Below are 25,198 nucleotides of genomic sequence, written 5' to 3'. Positions count from 1 at the left end.
AAGCTCTCTGATTAATTATGCAAATTAGATCATTATTTGCATGATATGTATCTAGTTGTGTTCATCTATGCCTAAATGATCTGCCATTCCTTTCTTCAGTTAACGTTATATATCCTCTGAAATGTTTTGACAAAAACGCCCTTGCCGTATCAAAAGCAAAATATGTTAGGGAGCCCTAACCTACTTTGTCAAAATCTATCTGCCACCCAAATCCAAGACCACATCATGTCTAGGACAGGAGATATAATGAAAAAATGTTCTATGATATAATTTTATCAATGGCATTTACAATGCAACTATCCTTCTATTTTTCATAATTTGTATATCATTCTGTACAACTTTGTTTAAGTTACTAGCATACCAAAAATCATGAAAGTCTGTTATTCCTTTCTTTCTAGTCTTTTCGAATTATTTTTTTTACAAAACATACCCAGCACTTGATATGCCTTAACCCACCCGAGTGCAGCAATTAAATCTTATGGAACTTTATGTAACTTTCATAATTAACTATTCATAACTAGCTATTCCAATAACGCCTTTGGTCAAATCCAAGATGTCGGACGATATCGTTAGTTCAGGCATAACCGGGTTTTTGTTACTCTGAATTCGTCACACCCAAGAAAGGAACGGTTTCGTCAATTTCCCTTTTGTTTGGGGCTATACATGTATCCTGAAAGTAAAACGAATCGATGAAAATACGTGTACATCATTCTGTGAAAATCTGATAGTCATGCGAGTAGTGCATGACTTAGAGTGGATGGGGCTCAAAATTGTGCTCATCAAGTTTTTATTTTGTTCCTCCACCAGCCAAGACTGTCTTCCTCTGCCATGCTGGGGAAAACAAAGCATTTGTGCGGCAACTTGTCGATCGTCTAGACACCGACGGCCTAAAGAAGGACCAAATCTTTTATGACGAGATTTCTTTACAACCCGGCGAAAAGCTAGACAGAATTATGAAAGTCATAGAAAGTCCTTCAATGAAACTGTTTATATTCGTTGTCAGCAAGTACTGCTTCCAAAGCAACAAAACATGGATCCGAGCAGAGTGGGAAGCGGCTCTTAAAAACAACAAACAAATCTTCCCTATTTGGCTAGACGACAACAATGATGGTTTCAAGGCATTTGGAAATCTCGTCAGAGAGTTCTCATATGAGTTAAGAAAAGTCATCGCGCAGAGAGTGAACACTCAGGAAATTTCGAACAGTCTCCCAGCACTCTCTGAAAGGATCTGCTCGCTTGTTTGTGGTAGGTACATTAATAATCATTGTATCTCTCTCTCTCTCTCTCTCTCTCTCTCTCTCTCTCTCTCTCTCTCTCTCTCTCTCTCTCTCTCTCTCTCTCTCTCTCTCTGTATCCGTATCTGCATTAAGGTGTAGCCAATATAACCGTAAAGCGTAATACGGCAGATTCGCATGCACACTGTGCAACAGCAACTGATTACTAAGTATATTACTTCAAATGACCAGCCGCACCTACAATTAAATGTGGGGTTTGGTTTGTTATGTACATAGTGTAATATATTTTTAGGGGGCGTCCACATCTTCTTGCGGAAGTTGTGCATTACTATTTGTAGATAAAATTCTCATAGACAATAGACAGCCATGTGTAGATAAACTTAAACTTGGACCAAGCTGATCTGGTAGATTATTTTTTATGTACAAAGGGTATAGTAATGGTTCCATAGCTCTTCTTTGTGGAACCCCGCGCGCCACTCTACCTGGAGCCTTCTATCACTATAGTCTGCTTATTTGTAGTCAGAAAAGTCTTTAACCGATTTAGTGTAGAGCCTTGAACTCAATAAAACTCAGTTTTTATGTGAGTATTCTATGAATGACTTTGGCATCATCATCAAAAGCTTTTGTGAAATAAGAGTATTGCGTGATATGCTAATATATAAGTGGTGTTTATGTGGATCGCTTAGCTCTGATTCTATGTGCACGATGGCGATCCGCCAATATATTGTGACCTTCTAAGGGCGGACCATGTAATAAACACATGTCTTTGTTACCCACCAGGTGATAAGTCAACCCAGCAGAGACCAGCACCCTCTACTGATAATTCTTTGGCGGCCCCAAGACAAACCATTTTGCCAGGTATGTTTCAAATCCTTCAGTCAAATCAAAAGCAACGGTACTTTAATTAGTAACGTTACCTTAGTTGGTTAAAGAAACAATTAAGTTTGCCCTGCGTCGTACTTGTTGCGTCCAGCATTTCTCATACATTAAGTTTTGTGTTTTTTTTAATGTTTTGTCAGGGTTTCTGAAAGGAACTTCTGTTGATTTCCTATCAACCTTGGGGCACTCTTGTACTGCAGAGACCATCGAAAATCCTACCCTAGAAGGTCTGGGTTTAGCTATCACCAGTTCTCAGGATTCAAGTTTCTCAGAATGTGCGGCCCATCCTGTCACCCGACATCTCGGTCAGAAGATGGGACAGAAGTCACAACAGGTCACAGCTTTGGAAGGGAGGCTTGAGATGGCAAAGCACCATGCTGGGATTCAGGAGACTATTGTGAACAGTCTCCACGAGGAAGTAACTCGTCTCAAAAAGAAAGATGAATCTCTTCAGAAGGTTTTGCTGAATAAAACAGAGAAATCCAACAGCTCCAGGCAACCAACAGAGATCTCAAAAGTGAGATCGACTACCTCCGCAATGCTAAATCAAAACATGTCATTACTTTGGAAGGCAGGCTTGGCAAGGCAACCGAGAAAATCAAGCAACTCCAGGAAACCAATGGCGACCTGAAGAAAGAGAACGAGGAGCTCCGCAAGTTAAAATGGCCTATTTCGGATCCGAAGGAAGTCCCTACACTGGAAGGTAATGAATTTACAGGATCTAGATCTGTTGAGAAACCATCGCAACTGAAGACGAATTTGACCAAGATGAAAAGTCAGGCAAATATTGAGTTGTTTGCTGAATCTCTTCTGACTGATCCTCAACCGAATGTTAAGATAATAAGTGATTTTCTAAAGAGTGTATCAAAATAATCAATTTCTCTATGTTGTTAACAGATATAGTTACAGATACAGATACATGGGTGGATGGTCCGAGGTCATTCTGGTAATAGTCACTTAAAAGTTGGAAATGACTTAGCAGAGATTTGTTCGCGGCTTTGGAGTTAGTCATAGATAGGTTGGAAACAAGCCAGGAGTAAATCAACAGTGGTTATGGCATGATTTTTGGACCTGTTCAACAACCCACCCCTAGTGTACACACTAGAATGACCTGGAATTTCAAGTAGACGTGCCTTGGACATATTTGTATAGGGCTTTCCAACACCTTTGGCTTACATTACTTCAAAATAGTTATTTGTGATATTTTTGCTTTTTTTAGACCAAACTTTCTACAAAAAAGTGTTACTGAAAATAAATTGAACTACACACGATAAACGCGTGTAGATAGTTATGTTGTATTTTTTTACACAGAACAAACGGCCATAATTCACAGGGCCAGCCGCAACAACGCAGCAAATGACTACGCCATCAAGCTGGCTTGGTGCAAAGATCGAGCATCGTGTAAGTTTTACTTGGAAGCTATTCCTCAAATTTATATCGATTCGATTAGGGTAGCTAATTTATCTCACAATCATGGGCATGATATGGAACGAACACTAAATAATCTACGTTGACAAATTGTTTTCCATTTTCAGCGATTTTGCTGGAAGACGATTGGTTCAGCTTCAACATCCAAGAAAGGTTAGCCGCGGTTTTGGACACTACTACCACACACGCCAGCTCCATACCGACATGGAGGACCTTCTTCGTGCAGTTTGGCGTTACAAACCAAGACCTGGAGTCCGTGAACACGCGATCAGTCAACAGCCCATCATTGGCCCTGTTCTGTGTACTTGAAACCCGTAATACTATGTACAAGCACACCGTGAAGACGGTTTTGGAAATCCTTCACAATTTAAAGCTGTATGACGCGGCAAACTTTCTTTGTGATGAGCTGCTAAAAGACAGTTTGTTTTCCTAGGAAGTGTTGTACCTGGCAGAAATGGCTGCAAACGACAGAGGACGATGGAAGCTTGCTGCCTTATGTGCCTTACGGCACGGGAAGACCTAAGGTCTAAGGTAAGGTTGTACCTGGCACCACAAATGGTAAAGGATCTCTCCGGCCTAATCCGCATTTGGTAGGCTAAGAAAAACAGTTTGGAACTTGAAGGGTTTCAGTAGATGTCTTAAAATGCGTCTTTTCCAGGCACTTATACTCCCTATTGCCACTTATGCATGTGAAACTAGGACTCTGAAAAAGTCTGATGAAATTCTCCTGCTAGCTTTCGAAAGGACGATTCACTCCGTGACCGCATTCCGAATGAGGAAATCAGAGCCAGACTTGGAATAGAACACTCCACTGTCGACGCTATCAGGCTTAGCAGACTAAGGTGGGGTTTGGACATGTAGTAAGAAGACCACCAAACACATTAGTCCACAAAGCATACTTTCAAGATTTCCAAAAGTCAAGGCCACGACTTGAGGAATCAAATTTCAAAGGGTATCAAGTTCGCGGAGATAAGTGCAAAGGACCGTGCAACCTGGAGACTTCTAACGGAGAGAAGCAAGGGGCCATGGCCAGTACCTGGCCTAGGCACCTAGACAGGTAGGCAGGCAGGCTAAAAGACAGGCAAATGCTCCGACATTAATAATGCAAATAAAGATTTAGTGCCACAACCAGACTATACTTTTGCCAAAAGTAACTATAGGCCAAAATTTCCAAAACTAGCCTTATTGCCTTCGCCAGAATAGCAGAAGGTCATGGAAACGGTTGAGCAAGGATTTTTGGGGTCTATGTGTAGGTCAAAAGCATACAACTAAAAAATGTTGTGGATGGATCTTCGTGATATCTGGTAGGTGTGTAGCTGTTTTGGAAAGGAAGGTCAAGGTCAAGGTTGAAAATGGTATACCTGGCGTTTTCCTGGGTCTGCAGCGAGCTTTGTACGTAAGTGCGTTTGGCTCTAAACAACATAACTCGAGAAGTTGGATCTTGATGATATTTTCAAGTTTTAAAGTTAAATTTTCTGGAAGTGCTCAGTTCATGATTTTTGAGTAGTGGATAGCTCTAGGGACTGGTAGTAAATGGTGCACGTTATACCAACCTAGCTGCAACTACAGTGGGCATTTATGTTGGATACTTTGGAGGAGAATAGCTCAAGCCCAGGTTAATAGATTTTACTGTGTTTGGAAGGTAGGTAGTTTAGGTTATGGTTTACATATTAAGATGTATTTAATGCAAGGCAGGTCATTATTTACTTAATTAATCAGGACAATGTATTGATTTCATTGTCTAAATAGAGCTTAGTACCTTGACCTATATTGAGGACACAGCTGCTAGTCACAATTCTGGAAATCAAACATTATACTAGAAAGGTAATATTTGCAAGCAAATACAGAATGTTACCTTCACATGGTTTGGTCTAGCATTTCTACCTGGAAGGGTAAACTGATTAAGTTGCAGATGTTGACACAGGATAAGTCAAGACATGCAAGAAGGTACAAATAAATTTTGATGATTTTTATCTGTAACGTTATACATCTTGAATAATGAACACAACGTCCAATAGTGTTCCAAACAGGGTTTCTCATCATCATCTCATCACATCCCCATAGCTACAAGCCACAGGGGCAGTCTGTCTGTCCAAAAAGGTTATCCATTTCTGACGGTCGTCAACAGGGTTTACTCGACGACATTTAGCGTGTCGTCTGCGGGAGCGTCAAGGCCTATGAATTTTTTCGGCTTGGGAGGTCCAGGGAGAAATTTCTTGGCTTGCGGAGAGAGGGCCATGGAAAAAAAAACTGGCTTCCTTCAACAATATGTATTCAAATGTTTAAAAAAACAAAGCTTTGAATCACTTGGGAAATTCATATTCTCTGTCTCTGACTTGGAGCAGAACGCGAGCCGCGAAGTTCAGTTGATAACATAAGAATAAGTTTAATTTTGCGCTTTCCGTCATTGTTGACGAACAAACTCGGCGCGTAAGTATAGACAAATTTTGCAAAAATCTCTAAAAAATCAGCGGATGTTTGCGGACGGTGCTGACTTTGATGATAATTCCTAACGCGCGCCGGCGGCGAGAGAGAAGCGAGAAGCGACTGGTCGAACCCAGTCGGTGCCGCGCCCCTCCCCCTAATGTTCTGGTCAGTCGCATCGTGCTAGCGCCGATGTTTTTGTCGTCATTTTCCCGGCCCCGATTAACTCAGTTGTTGCTACCATAGAAGTAAAAAAAAATCGAACAATATGTGAAATTAGATAAGGTACTTTCAAAATAGTCTCCTGTAAGCCGATCGGACCTCATATGCTTGCGCTCTATACGGGGGCGGGACCCTACATGAAACGTGACAAATAGGTGTGCTTTTGATTCTTTAATTGACTGCTTATAAAATATGGACCGAATCTACCGGTGTCATCATGTTGCACCAAATTTGGGCTGACCGTCTATGAAAATTAAGATGTCGAAGATATTTCCCAAAAGGTAGGCAGAGATTTGTTGATATTGGCGGTGTTGTTTTTTTCGTAATGATTTTCAGTCGGACCATCGCAAACAGTGCATTCAGTCCCTTTCCCCGTGAAAACATCAGCTAGATTGTGCTAGATACAGCCTCACATGAGGCAAGAAGTACATACAGTCACAATTTTATTGTCAAATATTATAGAATTGAATTCTCGTTTCTATCTACTTGAATTAGACTAACTTCTGAAGAGAGCGAAATTAAAACAAGCGTACCAAGTTACGGCACACTGCGTAGCACAAAATCGGAAGGTACATTCACAAAAACGTCTCACAGAGTTTGCCGCTTGTACAACGCAGCGCGAAGGGTTCTCCTCAGCATGCTCAGTCACACTTTTACGTTTTCTATGAACCATATACCCAGTGTGAAATCGAATGTTACACATGTCCTGTTTATGTCGCAGTAAGAGCGCAGCGCGATCGCCGTCTTGTGGAAATTTCGAAAGGGGGCCTTACCAACTACTGTAAATCGCACAAATTCACAGAAACAGCTGATTAGCGTAATCGCTAAAATTGCCACAAATCTATTATATTCGTTCACGTCCCGCAGTTGCCGGACACTCTCAGAGCAGAAATTGATATGGCTACCCCTGCACACTGCAAGTGATCTTCACAGTACGCAGCACATCTCCGCTATGCTTCCTGTCACAGTCAATCTGTGTAAATTCATTCATATTTTGAACGACCCAATCATTTTTTCAGAGCCCGCAATTCATATTTCATAAATTTCTTTTATTTTTAGCAAACAATTTTGATTTACGTTTGATGTACGTAGTTTGTTTATGCCCTCATTATCAATACGTGCCGCAGTCGGTACACTTCAAACCCGTCCGCCTGTCAATCATGCAAACTTCAAGGGGTTAGGTTTCTGCTACACTTAACTTTCGCGTTGGCTTATGCTGATTTGTGCCTGGGGATTTGTGCTGTGCCGGCCACTCCCACCGTGTATAAAGCTGTAAGTAGATTTATTGTAATTCACCCAGACTTCGTTTCCGTGCTCCACTTGCTTGCTGGGGACCAACGCAGCGCTGTGGTAACTTACATGATAAACAACAAGGTGAAAGGAATGACCGTGACCTAACATGGGGAGGGCGTTCCACGCTGCAGTTAATCGTGTTTGTTCAGGTCAGTTTAATAGCGAAATAAACTCATCAAGTCCATCGTTTGTGTTGCACATACCTTTATGTCTCAGGCGTAAAACTTTGAGTTTGCATGACGATCGTTATGCATGTTTTTATCTTCGCCAGCGAAGATTATAAGATTGCTTACTTGGGTCTGTATGTAGGTCAACAGCATATAAGTCGAGAAATTGTGGATGGAACTTTTTGATTTTTTGTAGGTGTGTAGCGGTTGTCGAAAGGCATGCCTAGTTTGAAAATGGTTTACCTGGCGTTTTCCTACGGTACAGCAGCGACCTTTGTATTTTTTCGAGGTTTGTTTCGAGAAGCATAACTCAAAATGCAGCTGGGCGATTTCTACGATATTTGGCAGGTGTGTAGCGGTTGTGTAAAGGATTGTCATGTGCGAGAATGGTTTAGCTAGCTTTTACCTATGGTGCTGAAGCTGGCTTTGTATGTAATTGCGTTTGTCTGTTAACACGATAACTCGAGATGTTCTACATGGATGCTAATGATATTTTGTTGATAGGTAGGGGACACAGAAAGGAAGGTCAAGTTCGATAATGGGCCTCCTAGCGACTTGTTTTGGTACTGCAAGTGAGCGTCAAAGCTTGCGCCTAAATTTTCCAGAAGTGCCATGTTCATGATTTTTAAGTGGTGGATAGCTGTTGGGACTAGGAGTGAATGGTGTAATTTTGGGCCCCCTAGCAGCTTGTTTGGAACTGCAGTGGGTCTTATAGTTTGTAACTTTTAAAAAGGATAACTGCAGAGGGGATTGATGGATATTCTTTGCTTTTGGTAGGTAGGTACTTAGGGTGATTATCAACATAATGAGATGCTAATTATGTAAATTGCGATCTACTTAATATAATTACTTTGGGATTCTTATCATGGAGATAACCACATCCCTTACAAAAGTGGTGTGCAGTGCAACATGACACTGGCACCATTGTCACCCTAGTCCAGCACTAATGTGTGGACCATTAATCTTCATTTATCATTCAAGCCCTTCAGACAGAAGCAGAAGCCTGATCTCCTTTCCCTGACAAGGGCCAGTCACACCAAATTAATCCCCTGCCCTCAGTCTCCGGGGCTTAGCACAGACAAATCAAAGGTGGAGCAGAACTAATCGTCATGCCATCGCAGGGTGTTACACGCCCGCCCGTTTGAGGCATAAGACATGGTCACGTAAAAAAAGATTAAAACATCGCGGTGGGCCAAATCAGGCTGTCAAAGGTGCCAACGTAATCCTCATGAGTTGTTCGATCGCATACAGTACGCTTAATGATTCAAATACTATTTCGGGATGAGATTTGAAGAGTCAAAGTTGGCCTTCAAACTGGCTCTTTTTGCCTGATTTTGGCCTCGATTTCACACTGCATGGGGGTTTCCGTGCAACCGATTACGACAATATCATATACTTCCGGGTTGTACGAGTGCGGTCATAGAACGCGGGTGGTATCGTATCTTGTCTCGGTTTGTGCTAGGTTGTAGAGGAGGATCTAAGTAAAGCTTATGAATATACTAATACTTGGAGATTAGCAATTACTATGCCTGTCAATCAGCTATTTTGTCTTTGCGGGGCTATGAATGGGGGGATCTGAGTAGCCTGACGTGATAGCCAGGCCAGGTAGACTGTGTAAAATACCTCTGACTTAACTCGCGATTGCAAAACATTACTTACTATTTTCATGAGATGGACACAAACATTCACCAAGGCGGGGCCGTAACAGTCCTTACGTATGACCCTTAGGTAACCCTTAGATGACCTATTATCTAATATATAGGCCAGTCACTCAAAGTTTGTTTATTATTTCTTTTTTTACGAAAAGACTGCAATGTACATTTTGTAGAGTGAAATCTTATACAAAACTAGAGTTCGGCGACCTCATACCTCCATGAAAATTTAGAGCTTTCGTAAATTTCATGCAATTGACATAATTTATGCATGGTGTTGTTCATCATTGACAAACATACACATGTCACAATTATAAAATTCCCATTATTAATCATAAAGCAGTTTTGCAATTTTTACATAAATTATGCAAATAAGTTCCTCATTACCATATTTGGTATCTGCTTATATTTCACCTATAATAATTAACATGTGTTACATTTATTGAAGTCTAGTTATTGCAAACAATGGAATTATACAATTTCCTCATTAATTATGCAAATTAAGTCCTCACTTGCATAACATTTATATCATTATGAACATCTTTGCCTAAGGTACCCGCATGCCTAATATGATACCAATCCGTCAATCCTTTCTGCAGTTATCCTCTTTGGAATGTCCTGACAAAAACGCCCCTGCAGTTCCCAAATTAAATGTTAGGGGGCTGAAACTTGCCCCACTTTGTCATGACAGTAAAAGCTATCTACCACCCAAATTTCAAGACCATATCACGTCCAAGACAAGAGATACACTGAAAAGACTGCTATGATTGAATGTTGTCATTAATTATGCAAATTTGCTTCTATTTTGCATAATTAGTATTTCATTTTGTACAACATTGTCTGAGGTGCCTACATACCAAAAATCATGAAAATCCGTTGTTCCCTTCTTGAGTTATCCTCTTCAGAAGTTTTTGACAAAAATGCCCCTGCTATCCCAAAACTAGACGCTAGGGGGCCCAAACGTATGTCACTTCTTTCGGAGCGCAAGAGCTATCTAAAACTTAAAAATCGTGACCATAGCATGTTCAGAACACCGAAATAGCAAAACCGGAAGTTGCGCTGCAGTACCAAGGGGAGCCGCTAGGGGTCCAAAATCTAATCATTTCCAGCTTTCATCACAACCTACCAACACGCCAAGTATGAAACCAATCCATCCAACCGTTCTTGAGTTATCACACAGACACACAGACACACACACACACACACAGACACACACACAGACAAACACAGGGTAAAATATAACCTCCATGACATTTCATGGAGGTAACTAAAGACCTAGCCTAACCTAGCCTAACTAAAGACCTTACATCCAGCTTTGCTATATTAACATCTCGTATTAAGCTGTATTTGGTGCTTATCCGGCCCATTATAGCCATAATTACATACATTAATCATTCAAAAACAACGACCTTCGATAAAGAATGTTTATTTGGCGAAGATGTGTGTTCGAGGAACTCTAGTTTTTTTATGTAACAGCCGGCAACACGCAGTGACCTTGCGTCTAACGTAGTCATGTGTTGTTGTTTTTTTGCTCAAATGTTCTTGTTGACTCAAAAATCGGTTAACTACAACCGTGACACCAATCCGTGTTTCATTTAGACGACAGCTCTATGTATGAACTTGAAAAACGAACAGGTCTCGCTACATTTTTATGATTAACGTGTTATATGCCAGTTACTTATCATGTCAGGAGACATCCAAAGAAATCACCACATACACGTAACGTTAACGTTACCACAGTTGTCGGCCTGTCTGAGAAAATTGCAGTAGTGCTCTGAATGCGTTTGTTCACCATATTATCGCGTGTGTAACGTTACGCACGAGTGCTGGCGTACTACATATCGTGTGTGTTCTCGATTCTACGTAACTCAAACACAACATCAACATAGAATCCGAACAATGTTTGGATGGCTCAGAGTTAAACTGACTTGTGCAGGTAGCAAAACCTTTAGCTTAAACAAAATCAAGAAAAGTATCGAAACAAATGCTTAGATTTGACTCGATATAGACCTTAACCGAGACACATTATACTTTGGGGGCATTAAATTTCATTCTGCCTGCCCTCAATTTCCTTGAAGTTGATATACTAACGTTAGTATGCAAAAGGTGCCGATATTCGGCAAAATAAAGTCAAAGCTCAGCTCTGTGAATTTCTTGATCCGATTTATTACTTCTTGGTAAAATGAATTCCACAAATCATTCAGAGGACGGCTTCTGCCTCAATTCAGGCCGTCCAAAGCAAGATGAAGTCATCATTTGACGGGCGGACACTTCCGTGTTGCGTAGTGGCGGTCGTTGACCTCGTTCGAACACCATGTTCCATAACTCCCGGGCGGGTTCCATAGCTACCGGTCGTTGACCTCGGGTCTTTGGAACGTGGTTCTGATGTTCTATGGGGGCTCGAAAGTTCGATTTTGTGTTAAAATTGCTAGTTTTTTCACCCTTTTTTGCCCCATAAAATCATTTTTTGGTGTCTTTGGGGGACCAAATGACCAAGGTGCAGTGTCTTATGTGCAGACCTACCAGCTTGCTGAATTACGAGATATTCCAAGGTCTAGTTTTGGAGATATTCATGTTTTTTATTTGTGCGGAAAAGAAGAAGAAGAAGAAGAAGAAGAAGAAACGATGCAAAAACAGTATGTACCTTCTGTGAAGGTAACATAATTATTATTAGTGGTGTAGTATTACACGGGCGGTTCATCCAGCGGTAAGTCTTTACTTATATTTTGCGAAAGACAAATTTGAAAATAGGAGGTGACAAATCATCCTGATTTTTGGGTTGTAAACCGAATATGCTTTTACATTTTGCATTTATTCACCACTTTCGCTTGAATAAATGTTATGTCATCAGTTATGCAAAGTATGATAGCTGTGGTGTATTTTCCCACAATAGCTGGATCACTAGACTAAGTGTCTCTTCTCAGAAATATGCATGGGAGAGTTGTTTGAGATGGAGGAGAAAAGTTTGTCCTGGACACATATCATACAGAACATGACTCAATCTGTCAAAGTGATAATATCAATAAAGAGCTGCATTGTAAAAGAATACGTTTTTGGTCATTTTTCTACATTATGAGTTGAATCTACCTTTACGCTATTACACTGCACAGCAATATTCACAGCATTTCAATACGACTTCGTTGTGCCGTGCTGACGTCTTGAAATATGCACACTTCCCTCCGCCGCTTAGTCTGGGTGCCATCCAGACTGAATTTCGCTCCGGCGTTGATTATACACTATACAGTCGCTTCTCTGCTGTTCCAAACGGTTTGAATGTGCAGATTTCCAAACGGGTAGCAGAAGCGCACATAGCAGCGAACTACTACCCTGATGGTACTCAGGCTACAAACCAAAGAACGTGTATAACGTGTTCAGTGGTTTGCTCAAAATGTCACTGAAGATTGTTGAAAGTACACACGGACCGTTGAACAGTCGATTCTAAAATCTACGGCTGAATTACTTCCGGGTAGCCTACCCGGAAGTGAGAGTATTTGGGTGTGGCTTGCTTTCGAGTTGTTTACAAACGTTTATGACGTGAGAAACTGACAAAGATATGTTGCAAATATCAATATGACTGGAGATTTCAAAATTCAGAACATTTACTTTTTTGGTAACTTAAGGTCTGTGATTCGATGGAGCTCGCCGGGGAGTGAAAACGGGATTTAAGCGTTTTAACATGCGCATCATAGGCCTTAATTCACCTGAGATGAACTGTGATACAATCTTGATTTATATTTGAGTGACTTTTGCTAGTTTTTGCTAGTTTTTCTAGTTAGCTGTACTTGTATTGAATCGTTCTGCCAGTTCAGTCTAGTGACGCTGAAGAAGAGTGATGGATGTCACTCGAAACGCCCGGAAAATCTTCGTTTTTTTACCCCGGGCCCGTTGTAGATATTGTATATGAATAGAAGGAGCTAAGTGATTGTTGGCGTTAGAATGTCAAGGAGGAGTCAATGGCAATTTTTTCACTCTGGACAGAATGACCCTGATAAATAACACTGCGACACTTTGTATTGTACCGTTTTCTGCATTACGAGTGCCCCTCAAATATACGTTCATTTTTCTGAATAACAATCATTTTATTGTCTACTAAAGCAAGGGCGTTATTAATTATATTCAATATACCTTGATCAAAGCGCGAGAAATACACACGTTTATATAACGTACTTCTATGTATACTTTATATGTTCAGGTTGACACGTCAGGTGGCATTGGCTGCCTATTATTCCAGCCAAACGAATTGATAAATGAATACACGTTCAGGTCTTAAAATGTTACAATTTTCCACCCTAACATCTGCTTTGAGTTCTGTTATTCATTACCGTACGTGTTTTAGACCTGAGGGTAGTACATGGAGTATACACGTGACTATATGTTTGCTCTTGGGTGTGAGAGCCCTGAAGGCAGAACAGGGAATTTGTCTTGCTTGTTTCACCTCCAATCCCAGCGGCGTGCATTATGAACAATGTGGATTTCGAGTTTCATCTCCGAGAATATGTCAACAGTAACATGAGTCTTCGGAAAGACCGGAGGGAAATAATGATTGTGTGTAAAAACAGTGCACCATCTTTAAACATAACAGCCCTTGTTCATAACGAAACACACCAAAGGTCACTAAATCAAGAACTGATGATAAATAGTATCAACGGTTAAGTGTAACCTGATTGATAATTATATACAAATGTACCCGCTGAATAGTAAATGGACTACTTTGTGACAAGCGTTAAATAAAGAGACAATCTATATTAGGGCCCATCAACCCCCACTGAACTGTGACAGTGGTAGATTCCGTCTTCCGGTCCTCCGCTTTTGATTCGCTCCTGACGTCATGACATTTCCAACTTCCGAAAAGTCGATCAGCGCAGTGAATCAGACATCTGATAAAGGTCGGCGAGATGAATCGAAAATTCATGGCGAGTGTTTTATTGCTGTATTGGAACACAGTACAAACTATACAACTTTGGATTCTACCTAGTAGTAGTATACAGATACGTCTCTATTTGAGTATGGAAGTTACACATGTACAGTCAAGTCAATAAATCACACAAGAAACCTCACCAGTTGTTATGGCGTCACATTAAGGACGTTTATATTGACAATCAAAAAATAATTCCTTTCACACACCATCAAATGATTGCTATTCACCGAAGATCATATAATTTATAATTACATTATTATTTTTTTTCATACAGTCTTTGCACCAAAATCACTTTCCGTTAAGGCAGACTAATTTCCAGGCGGTTTTCTTCCACTATCCGTCGTACGAGTATTACTGACCAATGACGAAGCTTGTTTTGTAATAAATCACCACGTGACATTTGAGAAAAAACTGGTTTCTTCCAGGCTCCCTCGCGAACAGAGACTCAGAAGCTCCAGCTCGGTTTACCTGCTTTCGGGCCTTCTAACGTCAGGTAAGTTTCGACATTACTCAATTTTGCACATTGTCTTGAGCCTCAATTGTTTACTCAAGTCAATGTAGCAAATGTCGTCGTCAAATACATGGATATTTTGGGCCTTGTTTCTATCTTCAATCAAAATCAAGGCCTTGGCGTTTATAAGAAAACAGTGACATGAAACCATTACCACGCGCGAGTGTTGATCTTTTTCATGCCAATATCTGAAACTACAAAAGACATTGCTTTTCTGTACCTTCCAATGGCGAAGAAATATTATGGGAAAATTTTTTCACTTAGTTCAACTGTAACTGAATCGTTCTTGGAAGTATCATCTTATTGGCGGGTGTTAAAATTGTCTGACGTATCCCATCAAAACGCAAAGGCACAAAGGCAAACGCAATAGAATATAGTTAAAATTTAGGTATTCATGGAACAGACTGGCTTGTGCCAAAATAGAAATTTTTGGTAACGGACGAGGGTAGGAGGTATTTTGCTGTATATCGTCGATCGAATTCTCTAAACGTGCACCTATGTAATTTCTATTGAATGTATTTTACTACACTTCACATGCAGAAGAAGACATTTGTATGAAGCTCATGCTTTTTTGTTTCGCCCAATTGAAGGTATTATAATAATGGTTTATTTGACAAAAGCATTTCACAGCCTTTTGGCTGAATTGTACACTCCTTTCACAAGAGAATCAAAGACAAAGTGTCAAATTCTGTTGGAAATACAATTAATAATACAACTGGCCATGGGTAAAATACTATACATGAAATTTACAGCTTAAGATTAAAAGTATTTAAATACTATTTACATGCTTCACAGCAATAAGATAATCAAAACGTTCTAAATGCTTCCTAATCTTGAACAATTTACTTTGGCGATTGATACAATGCATGGCTATTTAACAGATTTAAAAATTTGATGGGGTTTTCATTTACAAATCAACTTATAGAATGCACTATGTCTGCATACTGTTATTTAGCAAAGTAGTTAGATAGGGAATTGGGCTGTTTCTGTAGCGCTCTATTTACCCAGTGACATTTGCTGTTATTGTACGTTTGTTTTTACCCACAGGGAGTTTCACAGCAAGTTATTGTGTCACTCCGCAAAATGAAAGCCATGGCTATCGTCATCATCTTCACTTTGTTGACCACTAGTTCTGGAAAAACCGCTGACTATACGGGACAAAACTTAACACACGTCCCGATAGACTCAATCACTCCGGACACTCACACTCTGAGGTTGTCAGATAACAAAATAACCCACCTAGGTTCTTTTAATACAACTCCTGAAATGCGATACCTTTTTATAAACAACAACAAGGTGGCTACTATGTTGCCAGAAACGTTCAAAGGACTTCACGTGTTATTGTACCTTGATATGGACAGAAATGAAATACTTTCTCTTCGTCAGTTGACGTTTTCTGCACTCCAGGCATTGTCGAATCTCATCCTCTCAAATAACTACATTTCTCACATATTAGAAAACACTTTTAACAGTTTGGCAAACTTGGAGTACCTAGAACTCTCAGGAAACTGCCTTTCTTTATTTCCGATGCAAGCCATCAAGATAATCCCCAGTAAGCATCTCTACGTTGTATTGCTTAGAATGAACAACATCAGTCAAATACCAGTAGATGCGAAAACATTACGTCCAGAGACTTCTTACGATTTGCGTGGTAACCCTTTGCATTGTCCAGCTGAAATTCAATATTCAAATGAAAGGGCATTAGTGACCTTTTATTACCGAATCGAAATAAGAAATAATCGAAGTTTTATCACTAAAGATTTATTCATCAAAAGCAATTTTGAATACTTCGGAATCCACCTACCGATCAGCTACGTATATGAAAATATTGACGTTCACTTACCCCAGCCAGCTCTACAGTACAGACGGTTACGTTATGCTGACACATATTATTGGATCACCCCGACTGGACGACTTAACCTTGAATCTGTTGATGACGCCGTCACGATAAAGAAATTTTCAGCAAAAGACTCCGGTGTATACAGCTTTGTAGCAGACAAGGGTGACAGGAAAGCGAAATACGATCTTCTATTTTGTGCTGTTAAGAAACCAAGTGAGAAACGGCAAAACCAAACGACGATTGTAAATGCTACAACAGATAAAAACAAACAAGTATATAACTGTTCCACTTTTACAAACAAGTCTTGTTGTTCACCTGGACTCCGCTCAGGCTCAATTCATCAAAGATTCTGTGATACTGGCAACATTCCTTCAACAAACAAAGACGTAAGTGGACACAACCTTTTGTCCATCATTGCCATTATAATTTCTATATTCCTTTTATTCCTTTTGGCGCTTATCCTTATTGTCCTCGTAGTTTTGCGAAAACGGCCCAGTGGAAAAATGAATACAACACACACCGCTAGTGCAACCGTGCAAGTAGGAGTACAAGCTATGTCTGCCTTTGTCAACATTCATGCCGTGGCCAATATAGTAAACCATCTAACAAAGGAAGAACTCGATCCGAACAATGTCTCCTTACGACGTGTTCAATTGGTCGAAGAGGCACAATCTTGTACCCAGAGCGTGAATCAAACCCCCGTTGCGGACTCGGACCTTACTACACAGGCAGAAACCCATCAGTACAGTAACGATGATGCATCCTTGTCGCCTGAAGACCCTGAGTGGGGCCTGGATGACATCTACGCTTCTGCGGAACCGCCAGATTTACCTGTGGCTAGCGATGAAGACATCCCTGGGGCTGCAGACCATTCTGAAAATACAGACATACGGCTGGAAGACGCATCTGGGCAACCCGAGTCTCAAATCGAAGAAGCTGCAGCTGAGTCTGATGAAGAAGTAATGCCTTACGGAACAGCAAAAGCGAATACAATATATGAAGACACAAATACGAGCCATATCTCTTCCTCAGGCATGTACGCCCCAACGGAACATCACTGTGCGGTAGACGTGAACCAAATCGAAATGTCAAGCTGTTCTCTTTCAAGAAATAGTTTGTATGAACAGCAATCTGAAAACATTAGTACCGTGGTATCTGATGGTAGCAGCACTAGGGAGGGTTTGGGCAGTTTGTATGAGGGTTGTCCAACAAATGAAGAGTGACCAATGATAGTAGTTTTCTTCTACTGTATGTCACTACAAAACAGGGCTTACAACTAAATAAAAAGTGAATAAGATATTAGTTGATGATAGAAGACTTGAATTCCCTCAAGGAATTTGAGCAATGTTACATTCGAAATAGAAGCAATCACAAGTTACTATTGCAAAATAAGGAGGTACTCCTATGCATTCAAAAGCTCTTGCTGTTGTAAAGTACCACTTTTACAAATAGTAGCACCGTTTCTTTACTACATATAAAGGTTTTTTTTTTTCAACTTCTCATGGTCCCAAGCCATGATCTTCATTTACAAAAAAAAGCATATATGCATGCCGAAGAGTGAACATTCGACCGTATGATGATAGATCATTACATTACATTAGATCATTACATTAACTGCTAATGAATGCCTTACCAGGTAACAGTTTATTTTGCTTTGTTGAAATATCATTGATATGATTATTCCATCCTCTACCTTATTTACTTTATCTATTATTATGAGTTTGCTTGTATTGCCAATACGTATTTCTTTGGTTCGTTGTATTATATTATTATGTTCGATGTTGATTTGAACCATTGTTTTATATTAATGTTTGCAGGGCGCACTGAAAACCACCCTAGTGGCGACATGTCGTTCCTGGGTAAATAAAATAATAAAATGAAATTGAATTTATCAACTAATTCATAAACACTTATTTGTACTATATTTGTAATCCTAATTTGGAAAAAGTAAAAGTATACAAGACAAAAGGCTTAAATATCGTCGAAGAGATTCATTAGTCACGTATGAACACAGTTGATAGAATTTTCACGACAGTGACTTCTTTTTAAATGTATCCACACGTACCTCCACGGCCAAATTTTCGATGGTTATTAGCCTATCTTGTTCACGGAGTGGCCCAGTATTACTTAAAGAAAACTTTAAGCAAGTGAGCCCTTTTCCAAATAGGTCTAAACGTTTTCACAAACTTTCCGAATTCTAAAACGCTAGCTGACATTAAAATAGAACAATTATCTGCACTCACACATAGATTATAGGCACGGAATGGGCTTGGTAAGAACTTTATGCTTAACCCTCAAACCACCGTATGGGGTCAAAACTGAATTCTAAAACGCTAGCTGACATTAAAATAGAACAATTATCTGCACTCACACATAGATTATAGGCACGGAATGGGCTTGGTAAGAACTTTATGCTTAACCCTCAAACCACCGTATGGGGTCAAAACTGAGCCCAGGCGTATATCCATGTGTGCCATTATGGCATTTCTGGTCGAAAACAACTTTCCTTCCATGAGTTTGTTTGTATATATGTCCTATAACTTTTTATACGTTTTTACCGAGATTGGCTCATTAATTAAGTTATCGAGGGTCAGAGTTCGGGTGGCTAATTAACTGATTTAAGCATGCGCACAAAACATGACATGAAAAGAGAAGCGCCACCATGTTCATTAACACATCACGTCATGTACGTAATGAGCAGGTTACATAACGTTATAAGGATACATGTGAAAGCAACTGAACACACTGGTCTTTTCCTTTTCCTGGTTATTGACTTACATCCGGAAACTAGACCATGCCAGAAAATTATGTACTGCAAGTCCATTAACTACGTATTACATTACCTTCGCCAAGAAGATTATTTTCTTTCTTTCTTTCTTTCTTTCTTTCTTTCTTTCTTTCTTTCTTTCTTTCTTTCTTTCTTTCTTTCTTTCTTTCTTTCTTTCTTTCTTTCTTTCTTTCTTTCTTTCTTTCTTTCTTTCTTTCTTTCTTTCTTTCTCTTTCTTTCTCTTTCTTTCTTATTCTTTCTTTTCTTCCTTCGTTTCTTACTTTCTTGTACTTTCTTCCGTTTTTTATAGATATCATTAAAATAATTTTATGAATGTTTTAGGTGATGTTTTGACCGAAACTGTATAATTGTGCCTCCCGTGCCCAGGTATTAAGCCCAAGGTGCACGAAATTTGGTATGATAGTGCGTGAGATATTAACGAAAAGAACCCCGTTATCAATTTTGGGCCAAAAATCACTTAAAAATGATTTACAAGCCAATTTGGCGTTGTTTTTTCGTCTTCTTCGCCTCTGAGCGTTTCACCATATATAGTAAATGACGTAATCACCTTGCCTGTGTGTAGGATCAGGTGGCCGTGCACGTGGTCGCTAATTGGCTTAATTAATAACACGGCGCGCGACATTCAGCATACCCTCGGCAACTCGGCTAAAGCCAATAAGAAAGGGTTTTTCAAATTTAACAAGTTATAATGCTCTACCGGGAGCAGGCCGCGCCACAAAAAAATTAATTCGTCAAAAGTAAGTGAAAAACTTTTCTATTTATCTTATAAAAGCAGTTACAAATTCAAGAAGCTTGTCGTCGTTTGTGGACCGGTAGTTTTTGATTTTACGCGAGTTTGGGTTGTAGGGTATAGTCATGGAAGAATGGAGAAGATGTAGATGGAATGCATGTCGATCGCGTTTTGTTATGAGCATGTTATGTTAAAAGATAGTGCACAGTCATCACAGACAATCATTATTACCCCCGAGTCTTTCCGAACACCCATATTACTGTTGACGTATTCTCGGAGATGAAACTGCGAAATCCACATAGTGCATAATCCACGCCACTGGGATCGGAGGTGAAACAAGCAAGACAAATTCCTCGTTATGCCTTCAAGGCTCTCACATTCAAGAGCAAACATAGTCACGTGTATACTTCCTGTACTACCCTCAGGTCCACAAAACGTACGATAATGAACTACAGAACGACCTATCTCCAAGCAGATGTTGGGGTAGAAAATTGTAACATTTCAATACATGAACTTGTATGTATCTATTCATTTATTGGTTTGACTGGCATTACAGGCTCACACTATGAAAAATACCTCACCTTTAACCCCAGTTTTTTTCCCCGATACAACCCATAGAACCCAACAACTCAAATCTGTCGCTTCGTCACTTTAACTGCAAAACTGAGCCTAGTCCTTACCTGTTCCTATAACGTAACCGTGACGTCTGCACTAAACTCGCTATATGATGTTATGTTCGAAGACTACCTCTCCCTCCGAGGCTGGTCCAGAACGTAGTGATGAGTATTGCCTGAACTTAAAAAGAGAATAACTCAAGAAGGGGTTGACGGGTCGTAATGATATTTAGTTCTGTAGATATAAGTAGTTCAAGCAAAGAGCTTTGAAATATCCAATGAGAGTTTCTGAGTGTCTGTGTGAGCGTGTTTGTGTGTGTCTGCTTGTGTTTACGGATATTTGTTGTCAGCCTAACTTTTAAACCTGGATCGATTGTAATGATATTCAGTATGTGGGTAGGTGTTGCAAAGACACAGGTCAAGATTAACCCTATTCAGACCGGGCTTTTTTGGTCATCCCTGGACCGGGGGGGGGGGGTCTAGCTCTGATTCCCATTCAGTAGATTTCTAGCGAGGGCAACGCCCATGAAGTCCGCTCTTTCAAATGCAGAGTAACCAATTAACACTAAACTGGTGGCACGCGAGGGGCAGGGAGGAATATTTCACACCTATTGTCCGTCGATTACTGGCTGTTAAATACCGTCAATACATTACAAAGGAAATCTTTGTAGGGCTTCCTTTAGTTTACAGCATGTATTTTGTGAGCTGGTCCCTTTCAATGCCGGTAATATAGAATAGAAGGAAGGACTGAAAAAACAAACAATACGACTTGAGTACATAGCGTCATATTTGACAATTTACTACAGCCGTTGCGCACGGGTCATCAGATTCAGAGATCTTTTTACCTACTACGGTTACAAGATTCAAGTTGTGACTTGTAGAAGTACAGTAGAACTACGTGATGTTTTTATTTTATGTTTTACAAAATAACAACGATGGATAATGTCACATTATCCCAAAACTCAATATCGTCGTTACCGACTGTGGTTGTCTGGGATGTTTTTGGTTCTTCTACCGCATGAATAAATTATCGCGTTTACATAGCTAGGTGACGGACGTATTCAAATTCTGGAATTGGTTTTGCATCACATAGAAGCAACCTTTCAAACATGTGAACGTCTTTGTCAAAGTTACAAGTGTGTTGTCAGCTACTTTTGCATAATTACAAGAAGATTAACAAATGAAATAAACCAAATGAAGCAGAATGACCGATTATATGGTGCGTGATTTACGCTGACTGTATTATATGTAACAGAACGGAACTTATTTTCGTAGATAGAACCTCCTTGACATGACGAAGCATATGCAGCAAAACATATCGCGGTGTAACTTTGTGTAGTATATGCAACATGAGTCACTCAGTTCTAAACTGAGTACGTTGTATCAAGGTCTTCGGCCGGGACGCTATTTAGCACACGACACTATTTTGGGACTGCCGAATACAAATTATATGTAACTTAAAAATGTAACGTTTATAGTTTATGTTTGGACAGTGGCAATTATAAAGGTGTTATTTGCGCTTAGCAAAGATTTTTGTATAATGACTAGTCATGATTTTTTTACAGGATCGTTGACAAATATGTTTTTTTTTTGCTTGTTATTACCGATTTCTATGTCTCCCGCCATGACCGGTGAATCAAAGACTCGGGATGCGCTGTTAGGTGGCTGTCCTGGAAAATGCGTTCGATGTCTTCTCTCGCTGATTGTCTGTCATTTGGGGCGTCACAATGCGCCATAAAATCCTCATCCAGGACAAGTTTAGATTTGATTTCCCTCCATTTTTGTACGCGGCCCTTCCTGGAGAGCTTGCTCTTGTTGGGAAATGTTGGGTCAACTCGACAAATCTCACCTTCGTCGGGATCCGTTCCCTCACGTAGCGACCGCTCCATTAGCGCGAGCGCAGCACCATTGAGTGTAAAACTTCATTTCTACACTCCCGAGGCGTTTTGACCATCAAACTTTCAAAGTTGAGTATTTTCAAGCTGATCTATCTAGACATACGGAAGAAACTCAAAATAGCAACTCAAATGTGCTTGGGTTGAGTTTAGGACATTTACATGAAACTAGGGGCGCTACAAGGGGTGCGATTAGCCCGTAACTGGGCTGCCATTGGCTGATTGTCGACTGCGGTCAGTGACATGCTAGCAGCCATCTGATTGGTCCTCGCTAGAAACCGCCAGATATCTACTGCATGTGAAATAGTGTACAGTCAAACCTGTCTATAGCGGCCACTGAAGGGACCGGACAAATTTGGCCACTATAGACAGGTGGCCTCTGTATAGAGGTGGTAACTTGTAGATAAAATACCCAAGGGACCGACAAAAAGTGGCCACTATGGACAGGTGGCCCCTCTGTAGAGGTGGCCCCTAATACAGGTTTGACTGTACACGAATACGGAGGGCACGTTTTCATCTTAGCATTGTTACCTAGCTCACACAGTGGCCCTCCTTGTTACATTGTGACCAAGTAGCTGTTGTGACAGAGTGTGTAGCATTCAGCTGAAGTCGAGTTTGCTTCACCCTCAGTGAAGTTAGCCCACAACCCCACGCCGTGTGCAATAATAACTGTGTTTGTTGTCTGCGGCGCTTCCATTGGTCGGCTGTGTTGAGAGACTTGTGATTGGCTGAGAGAGGCGCGTCGACCCGTGACAAGAGGTGAGCTAGTCCCGTAGAACAGGTTAGACCAGCCTTGGGTGGACGGAGGCCTAGCTGGAGTGGACTAGATTCTAACAACGAAGCTGGAGGTGTAAATACATATTTAACACGAAGACTACTGCGTCAAGTCCTTAGCCACGGACTGTAACGGCAACTCTAAAAGAGGAAGACTACAGACCAGGTGAGAGCTCAATCGCACGTATGGGCCGTGGCGGTGGTTTGATAGTCGCATTTCTGGCGGTGATTGTTATTATATAACGTCCTTGACACCATATCAGAGATCCTACTTGGGTAAAAATGGACATAAATCAGCCATACACGTTTCAAAACGTCTTGTCATTCCTAAAAGGTAAATTTATATAATCAGTCATTGGGTTAAAGTTTGTACTTTAAATTTTACGAAAAATGCATGTTTTCTATGCTTCCTCTAATCAATCAATTTGACCTAATTCACATATGCTATTCTGCATCAGGGCTCAGCTAATGCTATTCTTATGCGTAGAGTGGTCAGTCTGGTTTGTCTTACGTTTTTTATCTGACTTGTACAACAACAAAACATGAAAAGACAATGCAAACAAGAAATCTTTTTAAAAAAGCTGTGCCTTGCCGCGTATTTTATGTTATTTTGGTAAGTTGGACTAGATTCTACGCTTAAAAATCCCGAGTTCCACATGTCGCCCCCCTCCCCCCTCATTATCATAATGTATGTCAGATGAATTATTGGCACATTAAATAGGTTTTGTAAAACTTTTTGACCCACAATGAATATGCATTATATTTTATTACAAACTAAGTTCCTTCTGATGCAATTTGTGATATATCTTTATATAAACATGGTGAGTTAAAGCGTAGATTTATTACGCTGGACCACATACAGTAACATGCGTCTAGAAGAGCGTTTTAATACTCGCCTGGAATGTACCATTGTCTAATAAGCCATGAAACTCGCCCGCGAGTAGCCGCGAGTGAGCGAGCGAGCGATTAGCCGCGAGCGAGCGTGGTCCAGTGGATTGGCTTGCGTCCCTAATGTTTGTGTACCCTTAGGGGTCAACTACATATGAGTATGGTCATTGTATCGAATGGTCATTACTAATTTTGAACTGTCACCTTCCAGCAAAAAGAAGGGCCTTTGCAAGGGGCTTTGGAAGGGCTTTGGAAGGGGCTTTGGAAGGGCTGGGTTAACAGGTCTATGGTTTTCTATTCCGGTCAAAATCCAACTACGGCGTACTTCAGCCAACTACAAACTACGACGTAGCTCACAGAAGTGGATCCGATACGGCTTAAACCTGAAGTACACTGTAGTTGCCTGAAGTACGGCCTGGCTTAAGTACGCCGTAGTTGAGTTGTGACCGGAATAGAACACCATATACATCGTAATAATCGTACTGACCTGAGGTACGGTCTGACCAAGGAGGTTGAAAAAAAGAAATGGTCTGTTCAAACTAAGGCCCGTTCCGGCCCGGCAAACTTGATATCATTGCACTGAAACTTTAAATTTATAAAAGCTCCTTGGAAACACTGAAACAGGAATTCGAATGCTGCCCCCAAGCAGATGTTAGGTTGAGAGATTTTAATGTTTTTTTAGTGACAGTCAGGCTTCAAACCTGTCGGAACAGCCACAGGTGTAACTTCAATGTCTATTGAATAAAACATTGTCGACATGCATTAAATGTTAAGAATTCCATCCTGAGATTTATAAAATAAAGTTATATTCTTCAAGCAGATTTATAATGATCCGAGGCCGCACTAATTATAGGGCAAAGTCGAGATAATTACATGTAGAAGCCACTTCTTTGACGTCTCTTGTATGGGGTAGCTTTCTTGGAAGGGGTGCCTACTGTGA

At 40.4% G+C, this 25,198-nt stretch overlaps 2 protein-coding genes across 2 annotated transcripts in view; both read left to right on the top strand.

Moving 5' to 3' along the window:
• Positions 1–821: 821 nt before the first annotated feature.
• On the top strand, positions 822–17,532 carry LOC118420202. Its single transcript, XM_035826917.1, has 4 exons — positions 822–1,245; positions 2,016–2,093; positions 2,255–2,649; positions 17,347–17,532. The coding sequence occupies exons 1-4, from the start codon at positions 954–956 to the stop codon at positions 17,530–17,532; spliced, it is 951 nt and encodes a 316-aa protein (XP_035682810.1). The 5' UTR covers positions 822–953.
• Positions 17,533–23,401: 5,869 nt separating this feature from the next.
• LOC118419836 (allene oxide synthase 1, chloroplastic-like) overlaps positions 23,402–25,198 on the top strand; it is a 9,936-nt gene continuing 8,139 nt past the window's right edge. Inside the window, exon 1 of the mRNA XM_035826452.1 lies at positions 23,402–23,536. The gene's annotated coding sequence lies outside the window, so the exon portion shown is untranslated. The remainder of the gene's footprint in view (positions 23,537–25,198) is intronic.

Source organism: Branchiostoma floridae, chromosome 7 (genome assembly GCF_000003815.2).
Source record: "Branchiostoma floridae strain S238N-H82 chromosome 7, Bfl_VNyyK, whole genome shotgun sequence".
NCBI lineage: Eukaryota > Metazoa > Chordata > Leptocardii > Amphioxiformes > Branchiostomatidae > Branchiostoma > Branchiostoma floridae.
The sequence above is the reverse complement of the archived record's forward strand: the minus strand, read 5'-3'. Positions and strand labels throughout refer to the sequence as shown.

Bases quoted from the DNA above. Each gene is read 5' to 3' on its own strand.
- LOC118420202 (XM_035826917.1), top strand. From the start codon at position 954: ATGAAAGTCATAGAAAGTCCTTCAATGAAACTGTTTATATTCGTTGTC. The intron at 1,246-2,015 runs GTAGGTACATTA...GTTACCCACCAG, and splicing joins GATCTGCTCGCTTGTTTGTG to GTGATAAGTCAACCCAGCAG. The intron at 2,094-2,254 runs GTATGTTTCAAA...ATGTTTTGTCAG, and splicing joins AAGACAAACCATTTTGCCAG to GGTTTCTGAAAGGAACTTCT.